Source organism: Labeo rohita, chromosome 9 (genome assembly GCF_022985175.1).
Source record: "Labeo rohita strain BAU-BD-2019 chromosome 9, IGBB_LRoh.1.0, whole genome shotgun sequence".
Classification (NCBI taxonomy): Eukaryota; Metazoa; Chordata; class Actinopteri; order Cypriniformes; family Cyprinidae; genus Labeo; species Labeo rohita.
Window position 1 is genome coordinate 14,275,226 of NC_066877.1, and position 25,774 is coordinate 14,300,999.

The following is a 25,774-nucleotide window of genomic DNA, read 5'->3' on the forward strand; positions in this document are numbered from 1 at the left end:
GTCTAAGCGAACAGCACACAAATCCGCCAATATGTTCCTTTTCCAGTGATTAGATCTGCTAACTTTCATCAGATCAGAATCTCAGCGTTGTAAATGTAGGAAGCCCCGCCCAGGGTATGTGCAGTGCTGACGTGCATGGCTGCCTCACGTGACTCCTCTGGAATGTTAACAATGCAGTAAGTGTCCAACTTTGTACTGCATTCTAATTCTGCCGTGAGTGGCGAGAAAATGGAGGACAATCCCATGATTTTCACTGTGTGCTTTTCATGAGAGGACATCGAAAGACGATCCCTGGGCGACAAAATACCAGACAGATAATCTACAACTTTACTGAAGTTTAAATCAGTTCCCTGGATTAAGGTACCACTTCAATCACATGGTGAGTCGCTCAAAACTTTATGAATTTTTTAAACGATGGGCATTGGTAGTTGTTAAGGGTTTTCTATATTCGATTTACGCTCGCAAATCCTTTGTAAGTGTCGGGAGGAAGCTGTATTTCTCATTTAAAGCGAGATAGGAGTGAACAGCACATTCTCGGGGCGCTGGAATGCGGACTTGCTCCAGCGGATCTGCGTTCCTCTCGCTCCAGTCTCTCAGAGCGCTGGAACCTCTAGGCCTGCAACTTTATTCCGTCTTAAACCTAACGTTACTTTGTGTCTATGAAAGCAGTTTGAAGATTTACTCTGATGACAATAATGTGAGATTACCTACGTAAAAACTTTCTGGATGGTTTATATGACTTGAAATCCCGTTTTTACAGCAGGTATGGAAGACGTATGGTAAAACGGAATCTTTACCGTAACAAATACCATGGCTTTAACTGCTATAAACACCGGACTACATTACAGTTATGTTAAAATCTCATGAAATTTCGCGTCGGATGAGGTGGTGACAAAATAGACGCTTGAACGAGCTGCAGGTAACGTTGCGTTTTTACTCGTGCGTGACAAACCATACTTCCCACAGATTTGTGTTTATTTATCGGGCGCAGTCGTATGTTTACGCACAATCAGATGTTTAGAATTCCAAAACTATGTTCTATAACGGGCCGATTACATTACACGTTGACCGTTTTGAAATTGAATAATTCACTCCACCCACAGAATTATTTATGTATTTATTTATTTTTTCTCCTAAGATGTGTCATGAGGTGGGATCTGTCTGCTTTGTGTTGTCAAAATATTTAGGTTGATGATAAAATTATGAAATTAAACAACAGTTGTGTTTTTAATGACATTTGAAATTATTATAATGTCAGTATGATTCTGTGGATTCAAGATTTCATACTTTCTACTTTGGAAGGAAGACAATGGCACAACTCAATTAACTTAACAACAGGAAAGCATAAAATAAAATTATTTTTTTGGTATTGATGGTTACTGTAGATCTTAAATGATATGCTCTCCGAATTTGTTTGTATGTTGCATATATATTACATGAAAATGTGGATACTGAGGTATTTCCTCTAGAAACAGGAAGTTTGAGTGGGATATATTGAAGGGCTTGCTTTTAGTTCAAGTCACGGTCATGCATCATGATCAGTTGTTTTTTTTTTTTTTTTTTTTACTATTTTTCTCCAGAACATATTGTGGGGTAGATGCGTTTTTTTGTTGTTGTTGTTGTTGTTGTTTTTTTTTTGTTGTTGTTTTTTTTTCCTCTTATGCTCACCAAGTCTCTCATGCTCACCAAAATACAGTAAAATAGCAATATTGCAAAATTTTATTATAGGCAAAACGGCAACGGCAAAACTCAATTAACTTAACAACAGGAAAGCATAAAAAAAAAATTTTTTTTTTTGTATTGATGGTTACTGTAGATTTTAAATGATATGCTCTCCGAATTTGTTTGTATGTTGCATATATATTACATGAAAATGTGGATACTGTCCAAGAACAACATTTTCATTACGTAGTAAACTTATGGATAAAGCTATAACAGTTAAATGGCTAGTTTCCATAACTAATAGTTTGTCAGAACGGAGGAACTGAAAAAGACAGTCAGATTTGATCTGGGGCCCCTGTGATCCCACCATAATTAAGCAAAAGTATGATATTGTAATGGTTTTGACTAATATAATTTTGTAGTTAAAAATAAAGATAAAAAAGTTTTTGGAATCACTCATCCATTTCATATTGTGCTGATGAGTTAATGGTAGCTGAAGTTTGATACCGCACATTCAGTGTTGAAATGAAACAAAACATTATAAAATGGCCTATATATTATTTAACTTTAATGAGGAGCATTGCAGGAGAGCTGTGTCTGTGAATGTTTATGCTGGTTGTATGTGGATTATTTCAGCAGCGTATTTGTGGTCAGCATGTGGTCAGCTGTACAGTACAACCACAGATGTAGCATCATTAATAGCTTGTGTATTGAATATGAACCTCTTAAGCTTTTAGTTTTCTCATGAATGATCTCTGAAGTGTAGTTGGATTAGTGTTTGAATGCAGAGGTGCAGTGTTTTGCTGTTGTTACTTGGGGAATGACAGGCATGGAAAGTATTGTGTTGGAAGCCTTGACAGTAATGGTAATTATACTATATTTGTTCTAGACTGAGCAATGCATTGCCAGTATTGAGCAGCCGTGGTACAAAAATATGTTTGTTCTGAAAGTCTTTCCTCCTTCATGATCAGATCTCCCTTTTACCAGAAGACAAAAAATAAAAATAAATGCCGTGAAAGCTTTGGTATTTGAAGACTCCATGAATATCACCGTGAGAGGCATTTTTCACTCCTGTTTTGAATTTGAGGTATTTCCTCTAGAAACAGGAAGTTCGAGTGGGATATATTGAAGGGCTTGCTTTTAGTTCAAGTCACAGTCATGCATCGCGATCAGTAGTTTTTTTTTTTTTTTTTTTTTTTTTTTTAATGTTTTTGAAAGAAGTCTCTTATGCTCACCAAAATATAGTAAAATAGCAATATTGCAAAATTTTATTATAGGTTCAAACAGCTGTTTTCTATACACTATCAGTCAAAAGTTTTTGAACAGTAAGATTTTTAATGTTTTTTTTGTTTTTTTTTTTATTAAACAAGTCTCTTCTGCTCACCATGCCTGCATTTATTTAATTTAAAGTACAGCAAAACAGTACAATTTTGAAATATTTTTACTATTTAAAATAACTCTCTTCAATTTGAATATATTTTAAAATGTAATTTATTCCTGTGATTTAAAAGCTGATTTTTTTTAGCATCATTACTACAGTTACAGGATACTTCAGAAATCATTCTGATTTGCTGCTTAAACAAGCATTACTATTATTATTATTATTATGTTAAAAACATAATACATAAACATAAAAACATAGTAGAATTTTTTTCAGGTTTTTGATGAATAGAAAGTTCAGAAGAACAGCATTTATCTGAAATAGAACATAATAACATTATAAATGTCTTTATCATCACTTCTGATCAATTTAAAGCATCCTTGCTAAATAGAAGTATTCAAAATAAAAAATATACTGACTCCAAGCTTTTGAATGGTATAGTGTATAATGTTACAAAAGCTTTTTATTTCAGATAAATGCTGATCTTTGGATCTTTCTAGTCATCAAATAATCCTGAAAAAAATGTAGTCAACTGATTTTAATTGTGTCAATAATAATAATAATAATAATTAATAATAATAATAATAAATGTTTCTTGAACAGCAAATCAGCATATTAGAATGATTTCTGAAGGATCATGTGACTGGAGTAATGATGTTAAAAATTTAGATTTGATCACAGGAATAAATTATATTTTAAAATATATTAAAATAGAAAGCAGTATTTTTAAATAGTAAAATATGTCACAATATTACTGCTGTTATTTGTATTAATTATTAATAAAAAAAAATATATATATATATATATATATATATATATATTTTTTTTTTTTTTTTTTTTTTTTTTTTTATTATTATTATTATTATTATTATCATTTTTTTTTTGCTATTTTATTTTTATAAATATATATTTTTTTTAAATACCACACTGTAAAAAATTTGATTTGCTTTACTGTCAATTTATTGCATCTTTGCTGAATGAAAGTATTCATTCAAAAAATTGACCCTAAATTTTTCAGTGGTAGTATATGTTGTCATAAGAAACTTAATAACGTCATAAAAAGACAAAGCATGTTGTTATGCTACAGTTTCATTTTGCATCTACAGTAAGGGTTTGTCTTATGACCATGTGAGCCACAGCTCAAGCATATTATGCTTCAGCACAGTTATATGAAGTTGATGTGCATGTGTTTAGTGATAAACCTCTTGACAGAGTTGCTAATGTGTGATCAAACTCAGACTGTCAGGCATTTGACATAGAGTAGTGATGCAGGGCCTTGGACGTGTCTGGACCGCACCCTGACCCTTCTGTCTAACACTGTCTCCACAGGCAAAGATGCATACCAGACTGGAATGGAACAAGTACGCAGACGTAACCCCTCTCATGTCTTGGAAGGAGGGGGAGTGTGAGCCCTGAACGGGGTGCTGGGATGTGAGTAGGCCAGCATCCAGCACGAGCCAGAGCCAAAGAGGCAGCAGCAACAAAGACGAGCGACAACAGGAATCCTAATCTTCCCTTGCATCTTTCCCACTGCGGCCTGTTATCTTTTCAGGTCAGACTGAGCCTGGGTGTGTGCAGTTCTGTGTCTCATTGTATAACTGTACTGCCGTCGTGTGTTGTCTTATGAGTGAGTATTTGACTGAATCTTTCTGTCTTTTCCAAGTGTGAAGAATTTGTGTGTGAGAGTACGGGCCACGTTCACTCATGAGGCCTAAGACCTTCCCTGCCGCCCCATATGTGGGCAACACGCGCCAGCGTCTGCAGGACATCAAGGAGGGACTGAAGCAACCTGCGAAGTTGGTGAGCCAGGCGCTTCATGGTGGGAGCTCTCGAGGGGAAGGGGGCAGAGGTGGGGACTCGAAGGGCAAAGACCAGGCTGGTAGGCAACAACAGCTCCGGCAGCCTCAGAAGTTCAACAACTACCAAAATGCCCTGCGAGAGATCCGCAAGTCTCTGTTGCCTTTTGCAAATGAATCAGGCCCAGGATCCAGTTCAGGACATCCTGGTGAAGTCAATAGACAGATGCTACAGGACCTCGTCAACGCTGGCTGTGATCAGGTAAGGGATCTCTGCTGGATATATGTGTCTCTTCTGCTCACCAAGCCTGCATTTATTTGATCCAAAATACAGCAAAAGCAGTAATATTGTAAAATATTTGTACTATTTAAAATAACTGTTTTCTATTTGAAAATATTTAAAATGTAATTTATTCCTGTGATCAAATCTATTTATTTATTTATTGTTTTCTGAGTATTTTCAGAATATTAGAATGATGAATTTAAAAAAGTATAGAAAACAGTTATTTTAAATGGTAAGAATATTTAAAAAATTACTGTTTTTGCTGTACTTTGGATCAAATAAATGTAAGCAGAAGAGACTTCTTAAAAAAAAATAAAATAAAAAATCTTGTAAATAATAAAAATAATTATATAAAGATTATTATTATTATTATTAATAATTTTATATTTTATTTATTTTTATAATATTCATTATATTTATTTGTATAACCTTTATGTGTGCATATATTTATTTGTGGTTGGTAATTTTTTTTTTTTTGTTGTTGTTTCTTATGGTCACCAAGTCTGCATTTATTTGATCAAAAATACAATAAAAACAGCGATATTGTGAAACATAACTTCTATATTTTTTCTGTGATGGTAAAGCTGAATTTTCAGCAGCCATTACTGTTGAAAAGTTCTGCTTAATTTTTTTTATTTTTGTGGAAACCATGACTATTTTTTCAGGATTCTTTGAGTAGGTACTTTTAAAATATTTTGACCAATTTAATGCGTTCTTGCTGTAAAAAAAAAAATAAAAAAATAATAAAAAAATAAAACAAATCTTACTGACACATAGACAAGATTCGCTGACTGAGACACAATAAAGACATTATTATTATTTTATTTATTAATTTTTTTGTTTAATTGTGTTTACATATAACTGTTTATACATATTTAATTGTATATATTACAATTACATATTTAATAGTTTCTGAAAATCCACCTATATTTAGGCATTGACACTGTGAAAGCAAATATTGGGCTTCGAACATTGTACAGTAGACATCCAGTGCAGTTCATATCTAGTCTTTGCCAGGTCTGAAATCATTACATAATATTGAATGCAGTGTTGAAATGGCAGTTTTCACAACTTATTTGGATGTTTAGTTTTTTTTTTTTTTTTCTTGAAGAGCTCTGTGGAACATCTCCACCCCAAAGGAAGCGGCAAAAGCCAAGTCAGCTCTTCCTCACCTTTAACACTCAAAATACAAACATTTATACAGAACTGTTTTTCAGTTGTTTTTTCCAGTATCAGTGTTAGCTGATAATGGTCCAGTTATTATAGAAGTAGTACTATGCTAAAATATACTACTACAGTAGTACTTTTGTTTCGATGTATCTGTGTTGCTGTGTAAGAGTGGTTGTTGTGCAATCACTATTTAGTTAAATATGCTACATGTGTTCTTGGACCTTGTATTGAAATTTACTTGGAATTCAAAAATTCTGTTATCATTTACTCACCCTCATGTAAATCCAAACCTGTATGACTTTATTTATTTTGTGAAAAAAAAATAATTTATTTTGAAGAATGCTGGCAACTGAACAGTTTAGGTGACCATTGACTTCCAATGTGTGGACAATTTAAAAAAAAAAAAAAAAAAAAAAAAAAAAAAAAAAAAAGTCATGTTCCACAGATCCATATTGTTATTTTTCTAAAATTAAAACCTTAAAAATTATTTCAGTTAATTGAAATTTAACTGAAATAAAATTACAGCTTAATATTAAATTATATTAAAAATAGACACATTTGAAATGCTTCCTTGGCAACTAACTGATTACTTTTTTTATAATAAGTAATAATAATAATTAATTAATAATTCATATCTAAATAATTATCTAATTTTAGATATTACTTTAATATATATATATATATATATATATATATAAGTATCAGTACCACTTTTTTTATTACGTGGCCTTAACTATTATGTAATTACATAAAAAAAAAAAAAAGTACAATGTACTTTTTGTGTTAATATTCTATTGCAAAACACTTTTGCTGCTATCAAGGTGGGGTACAGGTGAGGTTAAGGACAGGTTTGGTGGTATGGGTAGGTTTTAGAGTGGGTCAAGGTGTAACGGATGGGTCAACAGTGTAATTATACATGTAATTACAGAAATGAATTACAGATGGAATTACATTCAAGGTATTTAAAAAAATGTAAATACAATATACACTACCGTTCAAAAGTTTGGGGTCAGTAAGACTTGTAATAGTCTTTAAAGAAGTCTCTTATGCTCATCAAGGCTGCATTTATTTGATTAAAAATATAGAAAAAAAACAGTAATATTGCAAAATGTTTTTACAATATAAAATAATGTTTTTTATTTTAACATACTTTAAAATAGAATTTATTCCTGTGATGAAAAGCTGAATTTTTATCAGCTGTTACTCCAGTCTTAAGTGTCACATGATCCTTCAGAAATCATTCTAATATGCGGATTTATTATTAGAATGATCAGTGTTGGATAATATCAACAGTTGTGCTGCCAAATATTTTTTGGAACCTGTGATTTTTTTTTTTTTTTTTTTTTTTTTTTTTTTTTTTTTTTCAGGATTCTTACATGAATAACAAGTTTAAAAAGTACAGTGTTTATTCAAAATATAAATATTTTATAACAATGTAAATTATTTATTATTAACTTTTAATAAACTTTTAATTATAAACTTAATAAATCCTTGGTGAATAAAAGTATTAATTTCTTAAAAAAAAAAGAAACAATAAAAATGTACTGACCCCAAACTTTTGAACAGTAGTGTAAATACATGTATGTACACAAAAAGAGCATTAAATGATTAATTAAAATGTAAGTACATAGTAGCCACCTAATATAAAGTGAGACCAAATTATTTTTAAAGAACAAACTAATAAAAATGACAAAAACAAAAAATCACTAAAATGGGAACTCAAATTAACATGAAAACTAAAAATAAAAGCCAATTTAAAATATTAATAAATACTACAATAGTATAAAAAAATGGCATGAGAAGGAGTAAATGATGACAGAATTTTTTTTTTTTTTTTTTTTATTAGACTGTTCATTCATTTGTGTCAAACATGCAGGAGACCAAAGGTCCTATAGTTTGTTTCAGGCTCTCTTACAGACCCATTGTCAGATTATTAATGAATATGTGTTGTGGCTTTGCTACTAATGTTCAGATCCAGCTCTGAGAGCGGCCCTGTGATTGCATTAGGCATGTGAGGAATGCTGTGCTCAAGCCCATGCACAACACCACCGAGAAATCCACCACGGCCCAGTGGAATTACGAGGCCTAGCTGAAGGGAGCCGAGCTGCCTTTATGACATGGCTAAATAGAGACTGGAATGGGGCTTTTTTAGGTCTCTGGAAGCTGAAACATGCTATCAGATGAAGTATAGTATGGAGTCAGACTTGATTTGGATCATGTTGTCTGGACACATTCTTGACGGTTTTATCTTTCGCTCTCGGTCCTGATGCTGCCTGATTATGACATGAATGTTTGTTTTTATGTACTAGTATGTGGTGAATCAATTCATTAATATTGTCATTAGAATAACATTTTGGGGTTACACCCCTCTATTTGAGGACAACTACTATTGATTTATTTTTGCCCTCAAGGGGAAAATATTTAAAGAAGGCATTTGGTTTCTCGCCGGACCGAGAGCATAATATTTCACAGAATTTCACAATCATGGGTTGATTTGTCTTTGCCCTGCATTCATGGGACAGCATGTACGACAGTAGTACGCACACAGGAAGTGCTGAGTTCATTTGTAAATGGGTGGTACAGTTTCCCCAGCAGAAATATAGTTAGCAGGGATGGCTCAGACACTAACTATGTCCCATTTTCTGCTTTTTGAACAAAAGTTTTTGTCTTTACGTGTGGGCTAAAGGTTTTTATTTAGTTGTTACAAAAACATGGAATTTGTGTTTTGTGGCTCAGTCTGTTTTTGGATTTGGCGTGGCTTGAAGTTCATCTGTGTTTGGAATCTTGTTCCTTTGTCGTACACCACATGCACCTAGGGCTCCCATAAGATCTGGGCATACATTTCTGTTGGTTTTTCTTATTAGTAATATAGTCATCATTGTGAAATGACTCGGTTGTGGTGTGACTTGGTATTTTTAGTTCTCTGTCGTCTTCTGACTTGGCCCTGTGTTCCTCCCTGACCCGCCGTACATTCCAGGAAGGTAAATGTCCGCCTCTGGTCCTTCCCTGAGCTGCTTTAGTTTAGTCGCTATAGCTGGATTTCGCCTCACAAATTACACAGCAATGTGGCTGACGGTTACATAACCACCTCTGAAGGAGGAAATGTTTTGGTTGGGGAATGAAAGTGGGGGGGTGGGGGTGTAGGAAGAAGATGAGTATGACATGTGTTGTGGATTTGTGGTTTCGAGCTTAGGATTTGAAAAGCTGCCTGCATACATCATGCATGTGATGCTTGTGTACTTGCGGAATATACATGGTGTGATATGTGTAGTGCTGTGTTGGCATATCGCGTTTGCACGTGATCTAAATATTTATATTAGCCTTCTTGCGCAACCCAATATGTTCAGGATCTTAAACCACAACTGGTCAATGCTGTGGAGCGTAGCATTTTTATGTTGTTATGTGAAGTTTCTGAGTTGAACAGATTATTTAACAAAAACAAATGTAGGATGGGGCTTGATTTTTCTCTTTAAGAATTGATTAGATCACTGACGGTGGGCAATGTTGATACTGATACTGAAAACTGATACAGTGGTTGGTAGGAAGGAGCAAAAAGTAAAAGGAATTTAAAAAAAAAATCTTTAAATATTATGCACCAATAAAATATAGACACTTAGACAAGGAACAGTGTGCATTAAGAAAGTAAATGGAGTCAATTTTGATTTCATGGTGGCTTATTCTTAAAGAGCAGGTCATATGGGTTTTCGAAAAATACCTTTTTTAAACCTGTTGTAAGGGACTCCAACACAATGTCAGGACACTTTAAAAAATACCAAATGACCTGCTCTTTAAAGTTTTATGTATGGAGATACTGTACCTTGTTCATAGGAAGCAATACTGAAGGACAGATACATTCATGCATAGGCAAAGGGGGAACCAACTCCAAGGCTAAAAGCAGCCTAATCTAATAACTGCAAACATAACCCATCTTTTTAGGCATGTACCAGATATGGGTATGGAAGCCCGTTTCCACCAATGAATAAAAAATTAAAAAAGGTTATTGCAAGTTTTTATCTTACAATTCGGACTTTTTTTTTCTCAGAATTTTGTAATACAATCTCACAATTCTGACTACTTTTTCTCACAAATGCGAGTTTGTATCTCACAATTCTGACTTTATAACTCGCAAATTGAAAAAGCAAATTATTGCAACTTTTTCATCTCACAATTCAGAATTGTGAGATATAAACTTGTAGTTGCGAGTTATAAAGTCCAATTTTGAGCGGGGGGAAAAAACACTGATATCTCTAATTTCTGACTTAATAACTTGCATGTTATAAAGTCAGAATTGCAATTCTGAGGAAAAAAAGGAACAATTGTGAGTTTATATCTCGAAATTTTAAATTTATTTCTCAAAATTGCAAGTTTATTTCTCAGAATTGTGAGTTTACTGTATATCTCCCAATTTTGAATTTATTTCTCAGAATTGTGAGTTTATATCTTGCAATTTTGAATTTACTTCTCAGAATTCCAAGTTTATTTCTCAAAATTCCAAGTTCATTTTTCAGAATTGTGTTTATCTCCCAATTTTGAATTTATTTCTCAGAATTGTGAGTTTATATCTCGCAATTTTGAATTTACTTCTCAGAATTCCAAGTTTATTTCTCAGAATTGCAAGTTCATTTTTCAGAATTGTGTTTATCTCCCAATTTTGAATTTATTTCTCAGAATTCCAAGTTTATTTCTCAAAATTGCAAGTTTATTTCTCAGAATTGTGAGTTTACAGTTTATCTCCCAATTTTGAATTTATTTCTCAAAATTGTGAGTTTATATCTCGCAATTTTGAATTTACTTCTCAGAATTCCAAGTTTATTTCTCAGAATTGCAAGTTCATTTTTCAGAATTGTGTTTATCTCCCAATTTTGAATTTATTTCTCAGAATTCCAAGTTTATTTCTCAAAATTGCAAGTTTATTTCTCAGAATTGTGAGTTTACAGTTTATCTCCCAATTTTGAATTTATTTCTCAAAATTCCAAGTTTATTTTTTCAGAATTGTGAGTTTACTGTATCTCACAATTTTTAATTTATTTCTCAGAATTGCAAGTTAATTCCTCAGAATTGTGAGTTTATATTTTGCAAGTCTGACTTTATAACTCATAATTGTGAGTTTATATCGAAATTCTGAATATATTTCTCAGAATTCCAAGTTTATTTCTCAAAATTCCAAGTTTATTTTTCCAGAATTGTGAGTTTACTGTATCTCACAATTTTTAATTTATCAGAATTGCAAGTTTATTTCTCAGAATTGTGAGTTTATATCTCGCAAGTCTGACTTTACAACTCATAATTGTGAGTTTATATTGAAATTCTGAATTTATTTCTCAGATTTGCGAGTTTATATCTCATAATCCAGAGAAAAAGTCCATTTTGAGATGCTAACTCACAACTGCGAGAAAAAACTCAGAATTGTGAGATAAAAAGTCGCAATTACCTTTTTTAATATTTAATTCAGTGGCGAAAACAGGCTTCCATATATGGGTGTCATGTAGGCTAATAAATAAAAAAACTGAATCTGCATTTAACATGATCACAATTTATAAAAAGATTGTAAGTTTCTAATTTTAACGTTTTATTTTCATGGTTATTCAAACGGCGAATAAATTATACAGAATGCGAGTAAATAACATTATCACTAACTTTGATTTATTGCGAGTTTAAGCACTCTCAAAAAACCCAAAACCATCGTTATAATCACTGAAGCTGTCTTCACTGTGAAATTAATCTCTTACTTACATTGTACGTACATTTGCACTTTGTTGTTTATGATGACAGAATTTGTGAGAGTTCAGAATTCAGTCAGCGAGCGCGTACACTCAACAAAACTGAGTTTCAGTGATGACTCATCTGAATGCCTCTGGTTGGCCAATGCATTCCTAATCTCAACAGAATCATGTGTGATTGGTTATAATGCACAACACTGTAAAAACATGTAAAAATGTGGTACAGCATCAGCAGATCTTAATTTAATGCTGCAATTGACACTTTCCATTCATTTTCAATTTGTTAGCAACAGAAGTAATAGATTTAATTTATTTTGTCCAATTTGGTGACATTTTTGCCCCAAGTCCCCGTGGCCAGGGAAAGTATCATGTATTAAATGATGAAATCAAAAATATTGAGCAGCACAACTGCTTTTGCAAATTAGAAAAATGTGAAGAGTAGAGTAATGGCGGCTGAAAATTATTTTTTGCCATCAGGGGCACATTTTTAAAAAAGGAAAAGTTATTTAAATAATAGTTCACAATATTACTGTTTTGCTGTATTTTTAATCTAATAAATGCAGTCCCAAGTGAGTATTTCTTTAAAAAACAAAACTTTTTCAGCAGTAGTGTATTTTACCAGTTCATGCATAGCCATGGATTTTGATCCCATGACCTTGGCATTGCTAGTGCTATGCTTGGCTGTTTTAGCTGCTGTTTCAGCTATTTGACTACATTATGGATGATGTTCCATCTCTCCATCCACTGATGATGATGCCCACTCGGTCCTATATCTCAGAGTCCTCCATATGGCTTTCATTACCATGTTCAATAGCGGAATGTGTTTCAGAATTTGGGTCAAAGTGGAAGCTCTTAAAAATGAATAGTAATGGAATATAGTTATGTCACTTTATTCAAGAACAGTATGTATTGTTTACTTTTTAAAGTTTGGGGAGGAAAAAAAGAGAAAGAAATGTTTGTGTTTTTGTGTGGGTACTTACCGACGCCACAGTCAGAAAATGAATGTCTAGTGTAGCATTGAGGCTTGTGGTCATGACAAGGGTGTAAATACAAACGAGATATTTTGGGACCGACCAAATGAACGCTTAAGGCACACTGGAACAGAATGATCTCAAAAATAAAGAGAAGAGGAGGAGGAGGAGGGACAATTTAAAACGAGATTGAAGCATAGATTTCCACATAGCTGGAATTCTTGCTTCCTGGCTCGTGGAATGTCCTGAACATCTGTCGCCATGACAGTGGAGGTCAGGGCTGAAACTCTGACCTGGGGCCAAACCAGACCCAGCCCTTCCCGAAACCAGACTGAAGTCCATGTTGGATTGTTGTGTGTATGTGTGTGTGTGTTTTAAAGAGGGAAAGAGAGAGTGGCGCCTTTAAATCACCAAGGGGGACGAGAAGGCACACACCCTTCGAGCGGACAGTGATGGAATGCAACAGAAAGCCATGGCACTTCTGAGAACAGCGAGTGTTCAGAGTATTTCCTGTGTGTTTTGTACAGTACCGACTGTGTAAATAAACATTTAGACAAACTGATGGCAATACACAGTAATCTAAACTACTCCGGAAATGAGCAGAACGCGTGTGGATGTGGCACTGCGTACTGAGTGTGCCCACGGTTTATATAGCTGCCATTGATTTTTACTCTTCCAGTGTCATGCAACCAAAAATCTGAAATAGTCTTTATCACTTTATCATAGTTTCATAATATGTATCTACTTGCTGTTCTTTGAATGCATAGAGGACATAAACAGAAGTATGTGCTCAATTAGGCACTTATTTTCCCCTTTTTTCCCCCCCTGTATTTTCCATGGCATGCTTGGTGCAGTTTTTATGTTTGACCACTAGAGGCAGTGTAACACAGCTTGCTGTGGTGCTGTAGAATTTGGTTTGGGCAGAATGTCTTCTGAATGAGGTCATATGCCATTCAAGGGGATTTCCTCATATAGGTGTGGGTCTGCTCACAGAAGACTGTAGATGTTTGAGTTGTTTTATTTTGGGTCGTTGCTGTCACAAAATGTGACAAGTGAAACTATAGGTCTCTACTGATAAACAGAGTTGTTGCATGGTGGGTAATCATGTGTAAAGATTTAAGTTGAGATGACATAAATAATTTGAATTTTTGTAATATGTTTTATTGCTTTGAATTTAGTATAATTATACAAATTAAGACAAACATAAGTATTATTATCAAATCTATGAATCATTTTAAGGGTCTCGCAGTGTAATGTGTGGTCAGATGTGCCGAGCTCTGGTCATAGTGCACTTGTGGGCTGGCACAGGAAGGAGCTTGTGCTAACTTGCAGAGGAAGCAGCTGCAGGGAATGTTATTTTAACAATTATCTGCTGTGTGTATGTATGGGTTGATACATATTTACATGCATGTTCATGTGTACATATGTGTTTATCTAAATAACTGAGTTGCATGAAGGTCATTTTCCATAACCAATACAAATTCCAAAACTGTTTGATACCAACAATTTTGGTGAAAATGTTTGTCAAGCTAAATACATCCCTTTTGCTCAAGAATGTAAACTAAATTAAATTAGAGCATTGCTTGTTATATAAATGATGTTTGACTTTGCCTGAAAATAAAATAAAATAATATATATAACTTTGGCTCTGTTATAGTCATGTAGTCATGAATTTCATTGCAAGTAGCGGATGTTAGAGAAAAAATTGACCTTGCTGCTTGTCCTACATCTGATGATGATATTTGTGGGAATTTAGTGGCAGTCATGGCTCACAAGCTTTGGTTTGCTTCACATAGTGATTTTATTCAAATTGATCTCTGTGGTTATAACAAAGAGTGTCACGCCTACAGGTCTTTTAAGTAGTATCGAATCTCAAGTATCGATTTAAAAAACCTTATACTAGTTAACAAGTTGTGCCTCATTTGTGCATAATGACAGGAAATGCATTGTGAAAAAATGCACTGGTTTTGTTCTGATTTGTTCTGTTTTCTGCTTTCTGAAACAGGACATGGCACTCCGTGCCCTAAAACAGACTGGCAGCCGTAACATTGAGGCAGCATTGGAATACATTAGCAAAATGGGTTACCTGGACCCTCACAATGAACAGATTGTACGTGTTATCAAACAGACTTCGCCAGGTATGTGCACACTTTTAAAAACTTATTACTATTTGTGTACATGGACCACAAAACCAGTCATAAGGGTCTGAATTTTCTTAAAGCTGAATAAATAAGTTTTGATGTATAGTTTGTTATGAAAGGATAGTATTTGGCCAAAAACAAAAATTAAGTTTTGATATATTTACGATAGGAAAGTTACAAAATATCTCCATGGAACATGAGATTTACTTAATATCCTAATGACTTTTGGCATAAAAGAAAAATTGATCATTTTGACCCATACAAATATACCCGTTCTACTTGAGACTGGTTTTGTGGTCCAGGGTCACATATACATTTTATGAAAGATGCACTCTTTAAACTCAAAATGACCCTTTTTAAAATTTCCTACAGGAAAAACTGGCATGCCAAATTTAATGGACCACAGAGGAGCAATGGAGAGCACTGGGGATGGTGCAATGCCACCTTATCACCAAATGGGAGCACCGCTGTATGAAGGTGGTGGTTATGTGGCAGAGGGTGAGATGGCTCGTGCATACATGGGTGGACCACCTGTCATGAACTACATGCCACCGCCTGCCAACACTTCACAGGGTCCTACCATGGGAAACCCGATGGGTCGTCCTGCAAGTATGGGTGCCTACTCCACAAGCATGGCCCCTCAAACCAACCCTGGGAACCCTATGTACACCCCTGGTCCAGCCCAGCAAAAAGGATACCCTGGTGGGATGGACCAGGCCATGATGGGCTATAGTGTGCCTGGACCACCCATGCAAATCCAGCCTCAGCCCTCGGGAGGTCCTGGCACTCATTATGACTACAGGCCTCATATGATAGAAGCCCCCAGCTATGGGGTAAAAAGAAGTGCTTCCTTCCAGAACAAGATGACCCCACTAACATCCGAAAATTATGTGAACATGCCAAGCAAAGGAGCAATGGGCCAAAACGCTGGTGGCTACCCTCCCAACTTATATCTTCCACCACATTCGCACCCACGCCAAGCCAGTCCCACCTCACACCAGGTTCACATGATGCAGCGCTCCCCTGGTGTCACCCCTGGAGCTATGGGTGGTGAGTTTTCTGATGTTCCTCAAGGCCTCCTCACTCCTTCCAGGGCCAGTCTGAACCTTGACCTCTATGAGCATCACTGGCCAGGACCCCAAGGTCCTGAGGGGACTCCTCCAGCCAGGCAGCCACAAGGGCCCTTTAGAGGGGAGGTACGTGTCCCCAGTAGGACCAACTCTTTTAACAACCACCAGAAGGTGACCGTGAGGCAAGCATTGCCTCCTGCAGCTAGTGTTGCTAGTAAGCAGGATGCATCTTTGGGTCCTCCTAACACAATAACTGCAGTGACCTCTCCACCAATCCAGCCACCGGTTAAGAGTATACGGGTCATGAGGCCTGAGCCGAAGACAGCAGTGGGACCATGCCATCCAGGTTGGATGAGTGCACAAGCCCAGGAAGCACCAGAGTCTCATGGATACATGTCAGATGAGACTTTTACCCTGGAGCCCAGTCAAGAACACCGCTGTCCACCTCCACCCTACCCCAAAACACTGCTCCTACCTGGGTCTGGACCTGGAACTGAACCTGCATCTCTGGAGACTGTAGCCATGGGTGGACTTCAAGATGCCAATGCTACAAGTAGAACTGTCCAGAGTGCTCCAGTAGTAAAGCAAGAGGAACCTGTCTCCAAAGACAAAGTGAAGCCAGGCAAGGCAGTGAAGGATAAGAAGCAGATTCAAACCTCACCTGTGCCTGTGCGAAAGAACGCCCGCGATGAAGAGAAGAGGGAATCGCGCATTAAGAGTTATTCTCCCTTCGCCTTTAAGTTCTACATGGAGCAGCATGTGGAGAACGTGATGAAGACCTATCAGCAGAAACTCAACCGCAGGATGCAGCTGGAGCAAGAGATGTCCAAGGTAACCAGTGCTGCCATTTTAGACAATTGTTATGTTATTTGAGTGTTCAATATCGAGTCTAAATGTTATTGCGTTATTGTTATTAAATCAAACCACCGTCTTCTGTCTCTTCCACTCTTCCAGGCTGGCCTTTCAGAGGCAGAGCAGGAACAAATGAGAAAGATGCTTTACCAGAAGGAATCCAACTACAACCGACTACGACGTGCCAAGATGGACAAGTCGATGTTTGTCAAAATCAAGACACTCGGCATTGGGGCCTTCGGTGAGGTGTGTCTTACGCGCAAAGTGGACACCGGGGCCCTGTATGCCATGAAGACTCTACGAAAGAAAGATGTTCTCAACCGAAACCAAGTAGCCCATGTGAAAGCAGAACGAGACATCTTGGCAGAGGCTGACAATGAGTGGGTAGTCAGGTTGTACTACTCATTTCAAGACAGAGACAGCCTGTACTTTGTCATGGATTACATTCCTGGAGGAGATATGATGAGCTTGCTGATCCGTATGGGGGTATTTCCAGAGCCCTTAGCCAGGTTCTATGTGGCAGAACTAACGCTGGCCATCGAAAGTGTGCATAAGATGGGCTTCATCCACAGAGATATCAAGCCGGACAACATCCTCATTGACCTGGACGGACACATCAAACTGACTGATTTCGGTCTGTGTACTGGGTTCCGTTGGACTCACAACTCAAAGTATTACCAGAAAGGTAAGGGACATGAAAAAAGGGTGATGCACTAAGGCCCTTTTTCCACCAGCAGGATACGGGTGCTAGCTCAGAGTTACTGCTATTGCCGGTTTGGGGTTGGTTTGACTGGTGAGCCTTCTAAGAACCTGTTTGCTTTTCCATGGGCTAGAGAGCCACCACAGAGCCAGGTCTTACGTCACTGAGATGTCTTACGTCTCATCTTTTCCAGCAATGCTGGTGTGGCAGTTGCAGTACTTCGATGCCACGTGCCGACACATCGCGAACAAGCCTAATATCAACAATGGCTTTGTAAACCTACATCGGCATCCAAAAGCGAATCTAACATGTTCATACTTAGCTGGTATTTTAAAAAAAGCCTGGTTTTTGTTTGTCTTGTTGGTCATGGTAACCCAGCCCCCAGCCCCTGACGCAAGCGGTTCTTCTAGAGCAGCAAAGTTTTGGTTTTACTTAAGAGCCAATTTTCCAGGTTCCAAGCTGGTGCTTTGGGTGTTAAAAGACAAAGAATCGATTTGAAACTGGCTCTGGCTCCGAACCAGCACTCAAACTGCCTTGGTGGAAAAGGGGTAATAAGTGGCCTAAATACTGGTAATTGCTGTATCTTTACTTTTGTTCTCTGCACTGCTTGCATAGGGAACCATATCCGGCAAGATAGTATGGAGCCGAGTGACTTTTGGGATGATGTGTCTAACTGCCGTTGTGGTGATCGGCTGATGACTTTGGAACAGCGGGCAACTCGTCAACACCAGCGTTGCCTGGCACACTCTTTGGTCGGCACTCCTAACTACATCGCCCCTGAGGTGCTTCTGCGCAAAGGTAAGACCTTGCACAAAGCCACCCGGAAGTACAAGGCAGTCACTAGGAAGTGCCAGTGTTTATAAATCTCTTCTCCTGTTAAGTGTGATACTTTTCAATGTGCAGGATACACACAGCTGTGTGACTGGTGGAGCGTTGGAGTAATCCTGTTTGAGATGCTGGTTGGCCAGCCACCCTTCCTGGCTCCAACCCCAACAGAGACCCAGCTTAAGGTAAGAGCTCTCTATGCATTTTCTTAGGTTTCTTCGCTTGTAGGGTTAATGTAAACCAGTGTGTCCAATTCTGCTCCTGGGGGGCCAATGTCCTGCAAAGTTAATTTCTAGTAATCCTGAAGACCTTTGGGGCAGTCGTGGCCTAATGGTTAACGAGTCGGACTTGGTAATGATTAATGGGATCGCAGGGATTGTAGGTGGGGGGAGTGAATGTGCAGAGCACTTTTCCACCTTCGGTACCACGAATGATGCACCGAACCCCCCAGCTGCTCCCTGGGTGCCACCAAAATGGCTGCCCACCAACTATGGGATACTATACTTGGCCACATGTCATGTCCTTTCCCCTTTCCTTTCCCCTTGATTAGCTGGTCCATGTGTTTCACGCTCTCCATTGACTTTGTATTGCGGGAAGCTGCCTCCTAAGTCCTCTCTGTCATTTCTGACTTATAATAGAAAAACAGAACAATGTCTAAAAGCTGCTATGTGACAATGTGTACAGTAAACAATATATTTTAATAAGCTGTTGACCCAAAAAAACGAGCATTTAAGGACACAAATAGTTGTGAATGTCAGGGTATTTCACATTGAGCCATTCAGTTGGATAATTTCTCCAGCAAAAGGAAGGTAAGGAAAAGGAGCACTGACACAGACCAATTAGATTTAGTTTCTCAATATGTCTCCTCCTCTCAGGTTTCTCAGGTGAAATTCTGCTTTGACATGGTTAAAAATAATGATTGTTTTCTGTCGCTATTAAGTTTTCCTCCAGTGGGCGTAGTTCTCAGCGTAATATGACGCGTTGCACTCTACTTTTGTGTCCTTTAATGCTCACTTTTTGGGTTAACATCTTATTAAAAATGTTCAGATTATGACGCTTGTCGCTTTGTCTCTATGCTTGATTCTTAACACTGTATTGTTGCTTGAATGATCCACAGCTGTTTTTTTGGTTGTTTAGTCAAAGTTGTTCATAAGTCCCTTGTTTGTCCTGAACAGTTAAACTGCCCACTGAAACATCCTTCAGGTCCCACTAATTCTTTGGTTTTTCAGCATTTTTCAGTATTTGAACCCTTTCCAGCAATGACTGTATGATTTTCAGATCCATCTTTCACACTAAGGACAACTGAGGGACTCAAAAAAGATGCTCCAGAAGGAAAAAATTATGCATTAAGAGCTGGGGATAAAAACTTTTGAACAGAATTAAGATGTGTACATTTTTTCTAATTTTGCCTAAATATCATATTTGTTTCATTTAGTACTGCCCTTCAGAATGTACAGAATATATTTACATGTCTCCCAGAAGACAAAATGAGTTATATTTACCCTGATCTTAAAATTCAAAAAGTTTTCACCCCCCGACAATGCATTGTGTTCATTGTGAGCCTTCTGTAATAGTTGCATAGGAGTCCCTCAGTTGACCTCAGTGTGAAAAGATGGATCTCAAAATCATGCAGTCATTGTTGGACAGAGTTCAAATACACAAAATTGCTGAAAAACCGAACTGTTCAGGACAAACAAGGGACTCATGAACAACTCTCACTAAACAAAAAAACCCAAACCAAAACAAAACAAAAAACCCACAGCTGTGGATTTTTCAGGTAACAACACAGTATTAAGAATCCAGTGTATGTAAACTTCTGAACGGGTCATTTTTATAAATTCCACTACTATTTTCTCTTGTGAACTATATGTAAACATCTTTTATGTGAAATATCTTATTCAGGTTATTACTAAATAAAAAATAACATGCATTTTGTATGATCCCTCTTATTTTGGTAAAATAATTAACATTTTGCAGATTCTAAAAAGGGGTGTGTAAACTTTTGACTTCAACTGTATGAAATTGTGAAAAACAGGAAGCATTACTAACATTGTTGTCATGACCTCCACAGGTGATAAACTGGGAGAACACTCTGCAAGTGCCTCCACAAGTAAAACTAAGCCCAGAGGCAGTTGACATCATTGGCCGACTCTGCTGCTCAGCTGAAGAGCGTCTAGGAGGCAACGGGGCCGGAGAGATAAAGGCTCACCCATTCTTTGCGGAGATGGATTTCTCCAGCAATCTCCGCACACAACCTGCTCCATACAGACCGAAGATTGCCCACCCCATGGATACATCCAACTTCGACCCTGTGGAAGAGGAAGGGGGTCCAGGGGCCTGGAGCGACAGTGGAGACAGCACCCGCACTTGGGACACCCTCTGTTCTCCTCATGGCAAACACCCTGAGCATGCCTTCTATGAGTTCACCTTCCGAAGGTTTTTTGATGATAACGGCTGCCCATTCCGTTATCCCAAGCCCCCCGAGGCAACGCAGGATCTGTCCAGCAGTAGTGGGGCTAGTAGCCTGAAGCCTGAGCTGGAGGAGGAAGAGATTCATGAGGAGGAAGAGCAAGGGGAAGGATGTGAGCCGGTTTATGTGTGAGAAAGTTGGATCGTGTGTTAATGCTGCTCTGCCTTTACCCATAGAGGACCTCGCCAGTTAACACGCTGCATCTCCTACACTTCCTTTAACCCTACTTTTTCTTCAGGGTGTTTTTGTACAGGTTCAATGAATGGAAGAACATCAGAAATGGAGTGCAGAAAGTTCCATGTGAAGTGTTTATTCCTCCAAAAGCATTATGCTGTATCCTTTGCCTGTTAAAAAATGACTGAAGCTCTGACCTGGGACCAAGGAAATACACAAGATACGCAGCTTAGTTCACGGGGACGTTGATGTGACTGATACTTTGGCTACTCTCCTATGAGAGCACAAAAACAGATGTGTGTAGCTGCTGCTCTGTGGTTTGTCAGTCAAACCACTCTACTCTTATGGTTAGTGTGGTCTGTGCCCCATTCCTTTATTCCACTGGGGGAAAAATATCCCAGTCTTACGTCATATTTTAACACTTCCTTCACCTCTCTGAGCCTGGTGATGCTAACACAGCCATTCCAAACACCAGAGGTCATGGTGAGGGATCAGAAGAGAGCTGGGCTTGGGATGGTGGCTCTATGGTCAGGTTGTGATTTGGAGATGTACGAAGGGCAGAGAAAAACATCACAATTCTCCACCATAGTGCAATCATGCAAAAATACAAATGCATATTCATATGCAATTCAGAAACATGCTGAGTTATGGAAGCCAGATTTGCAGATTTCCTATCGTATGATCCCAATCATTTTCACTTTGTTTGTCTAAAACAAAAAATGTGTTTTAGAAGATTTTATGGTGCCACCAAGTGGTTCAAAGTGAAACTGTAAACAGTCATGCGGATTCTACATTATGAACTGACAGTATTAGGTCACTTCTTTGTGCAAAATCTGTCCAAAAGATCATGCGCTATTTTGCAGTTAATACACTAATCACAGCCTTTTTGTAAATATTATACAATTGTGCTTTATTTTGTTTTGTGCCTTATCAGGTCAAACGGTGCTCTCAGACATGACACAAAATTGAGACAAAATGTTTTACGTACAGCCAGCACTTCAAGGACATGGGATCTTAAAACTCCCATTATTGTTAACGGTTTTATATAAACATCTTTTAAGTGTTTAAACAACCTATTACTTCAGAGATTAATTCTGAGGTCATAATGTGTGGTAATAAAGAATGTCACAAATTCGCAATATGGAAAATTAAAAAGGCCTAAACCTGCAATTTCTTTGCTTATGCATGCTTCTGCATGCATGGTAGCATTCATTCATTCAGACTAAATGCCATACAAAACATTGCGATATTATTTTAATTTTGCGCAAGTGTGTTAGTGTAGTTGCCAAAGTATTGTTTTATTCAATTGATAGCAAACATTTATCTTACCTGGCTTGATTTCTTTTGTTTAAAGGCTTACTAAACCTGTCCGTAATAGTTGCTTTACATTCATCTGCTGCTTTAAGTGTATCTAAGATGTGCATCACACATTGTTTTTAGAGGTGTGCTGCAGACATGCAGCTGTCCATCCAGAACGAATCTGCAACATAACAGTTTTAGCTTAAATTTAACCAGACAAAATTACAAGAGCTGGGTTTCCAGCTACTTCCTTTTCTTGTTACGCAGAAGACTTTATATGCGTTTCATTGTATAACTCTGTCTCTTCCTGTTTCCCAGAATATCTTAATTGCATTTAGTTTCATAAGAAGATCTTAAAAGTCAGACGGGTGGTTTTTGTTGTGTGTGTTCATGCTCATCCAGATCCACTGGAAATGATCTTGTCTGTCACCATCAGTGAACTCTGAAGCAGATTTATTAGAACAAGTGCAAAAATGTTTTGTCATCGAGGCTGCTGCACCATTTCAAAGCGATCACACAGTGCAGTATTATAACAAGACAGTCTACGACTGAAATGTAAAGAATACTCTTAAGCAGAAATGGTGAAAAAGTGGCGAAAGAAAAGGCAAATGTATCTGATGGTATGACTATGTGCAATACAAAAAATACAATATATAGTTTTCTAAATACAACAAATAGCCTTTATAACTTTAAAACTGAATTATGCTATCTAAAAGTATATATTATATTGATTTATATATGTTCAGTATAGTTTCATGACCCAATGCTGCTTATTGTTATTAATATTACACTATAAAGTATCATTATCACCATACTTTCATTTATACTTTCTCTCTCTTTTTGTATAAAGTGTGGTTTTGATTGTCAGTGTGTAAGACGAACTGTGTGCCTTCAAATGAATGTGTGGGTGTGTGTACCACGTGCTGATCAGTATTTCAGGAGGAGATGGGAAAGGCCTTCACTTCTTGCTCTCAGGCCGGTCCTGAGCGTAAGAGAGAGGGTGTTTTTGGTGGGACAGCTTGAGAAAGACAAAAAAGATACAAGAATGAATGATTGTCATTGAGACTCTGAAGGAGATGTGTATGGATGTCATAGCAGGATGAATATGGAAACGCATTGTATCATTGATCAGTGATGAGGATTGTTTGATAAGTCCATTTAATATTGTCTTTCTGAGATCTAATCATTTGTAGTGATGGTGTCACCGCATAAAATGTTCTCTGTATTAATTATTATCTCTCAAGCTGACTGACAATCATGTGGTTACGTGCTTGCAGTCGATATTGTCAAACAACCCGTACGACCGCTGACTGGAAAAGCTTTAGAAAACAGTCGATGATGATCAGTTTTATATATTGTATCAGTACGATCACTCCTAAAAATTAAGTGAAACCTTAACAAATATATTGTAGTGTAAACGTATGTACCAAATCAAATTGGTTTCGTGCCGCTGGTCAATCAAACAAGTTGATTGAGCTCCATGGAGTGTGAAAGCAAGTGTGGCAGATGTTTTGCTACCCCATATTTGTGAAGAACGGACCACTCAGTGAAAAAGCATGAGTTTTCTATGAATCTCTCACGGAGTCAGGTTTAGGGTTTGAATGTAATGCGTGTGTTGTGCTTAGGATGGATTCTGTGTTTTACTTTTGAAAATGTTGACTGACAATCTTTGACTGTATTTAGAACTGTGTGATGATGGGACTTTTTCCTCTAATGTATGTTTTTGTATTTTAATGGATGAATGGGTTGGGACTTTTTGACGTTTGTAATCTTTTAACTGTATTATATAATACTGTTACTATTGAACATATATTTATACAGATATACATATTTTTTGTATCCTTTTATTCTTATGTTTCTCTTTTCTGAGCTAACTTTTGAACCCCCTTGTCTACAGTATTACAGACAGTATGCATTCTGATTTATATCTAATTTTTTACATGTATGTATGAATTGAGAATGTTTAAGAAATGCTTTCACTGTCCTCATGTGTAAATGTATATGTCTAAATTAAATTAAACAAATCATCTTCTTGTTTTGAGTATTGTTGAACGAGTGCTGGTGTGTGTGGGTGTCTGTAGAGGTGTCTGGGCCGCACCCTAGATGTTTTCAGCTGATGTAACACATCGCAGCGTGAATGTCTGGGTTATTAACCCTTTTGTTCCCACTAATAACGTCACCAAACTGCATTTTTATAAGTTTGAAGATTACACAGAATGAAGAGTTTTACATGGCTGATATAAAGTCTCAAAGATGAGGGCTATGTCAAAAACGTCAAAATATCAATACTTGGTGCATATAAAAACTGAAATGGACTATTATTAATGTACTTTTAAGACTGTGATAATTAGTTACTTGAGCGAAAGCAATGACGTAAAGTTTTTGAACAGTTAGATTTTTAATATTTTTTAATATTTATTTGATCCAAATTTTTATTTGACTAAAATTTTGAAATATTTTTACTATTTTAAATAACTGTTTTCTATTTTAATATATTTTAAAATGTGATTTCCAAGCTGAATTTTTAGCATTATTACTCCAGTCACATGATCCTTCAGAAATCATTCTAATATTCAGATTTGCTGCTCAAAAAAACATTTAATATTTTTATTATTAGTAGAATTTTTTTCAAGTTTCTTTGATGAGTAGAAAGTTCAGAAGAACAGCATTTATCTGAAATAGAAATCTTTTGTAACTTTATACATGTCTTTATCATGACTTTTGAGCAATTTAAAGCATCCTTGCTAAATTAAAATATTAATTTCTTTTAATTAATTTCTATATTAATTTTTAGAAAGCTATTTTAGTTATTTTAAATAGTAAAAATATTTCAAAATTTTACTGTTTTTGTTGTTCTTTGGATCAAATAAATGCAGGCTGAGCAGAAATAACTTTGTTAAAAAACATTAAAAATCTTACTGTTCAAAAACTTTTGACTGGTAGTGTATGTCTGTGGTCACCTTTTTAAATAATAAAACTGCAAGGTATTGTAAAATTTTAAGGTATTGTTACATTGAGTACAAAGGCAAATAAATTATGCATTGTCAATACCAACCACCTAATAGTTAGTAAAAATATAGTATATGTATTTTATTCAATTCTGACTTTGTAGAGCTGACTGTACTTTTCAAACAACTTCTCAAAATCTTTTTTTATGAACCATGTAATGGTTTTATTGAGCTGTTTAAGGAATAAAATACAACCTAACTGAAATTCCTGGAAATAAATTGGTTGTTGAGTTAAATACTATTAAGATAAAC

General features: G+C 36.6%; 1 protein-coding gene across 2 annotated transcripts; it reads left to right on the top strand.

The window, feature by feature from the left end:
* Positions 1-155: 155 nt before the first annotated feature.
* On the top strand, positions 156-24,541 carry lats2 (large tumor suppressor kinase 2). 2 transcript variants are annotated; one of them, XM_051118694.1, is made up of 9 exons: positions 156-379; positions 4,373-4,611; positions 4,707-5,101; positions 14,989-15,121; positions 15,497-17,025; positions 17,149-17,731; positions 18,362-18,544; positions 18,650-18,756; positions 20,643-24,541. In XM_051118694.1, the coding sequence occupies exons 3-9, from the start codon at positions 4,748-4,750 to the stop codon at positions 21,171-21,173; spliced, it is 3,420 nt and encodes a 1,139-aa protein (XP_050974651.1). In that variant the 5' UTR covers positions 156-379; positions 4,373-4,611; positions 4,707-4,747; the 3' UTR covers positions 21,174-24,541. The 2 variants fall into 2 exon arrangements, with proteins under 2 accessions (XP_050974651.1, XP_050974650.1); XM_051118693.1 differs by having other exon boundaries at positions 4,373-4,595.
* The last annotated feature ends 1,233 nt before the right edge of the window (positions 24,542-25,774 follow it).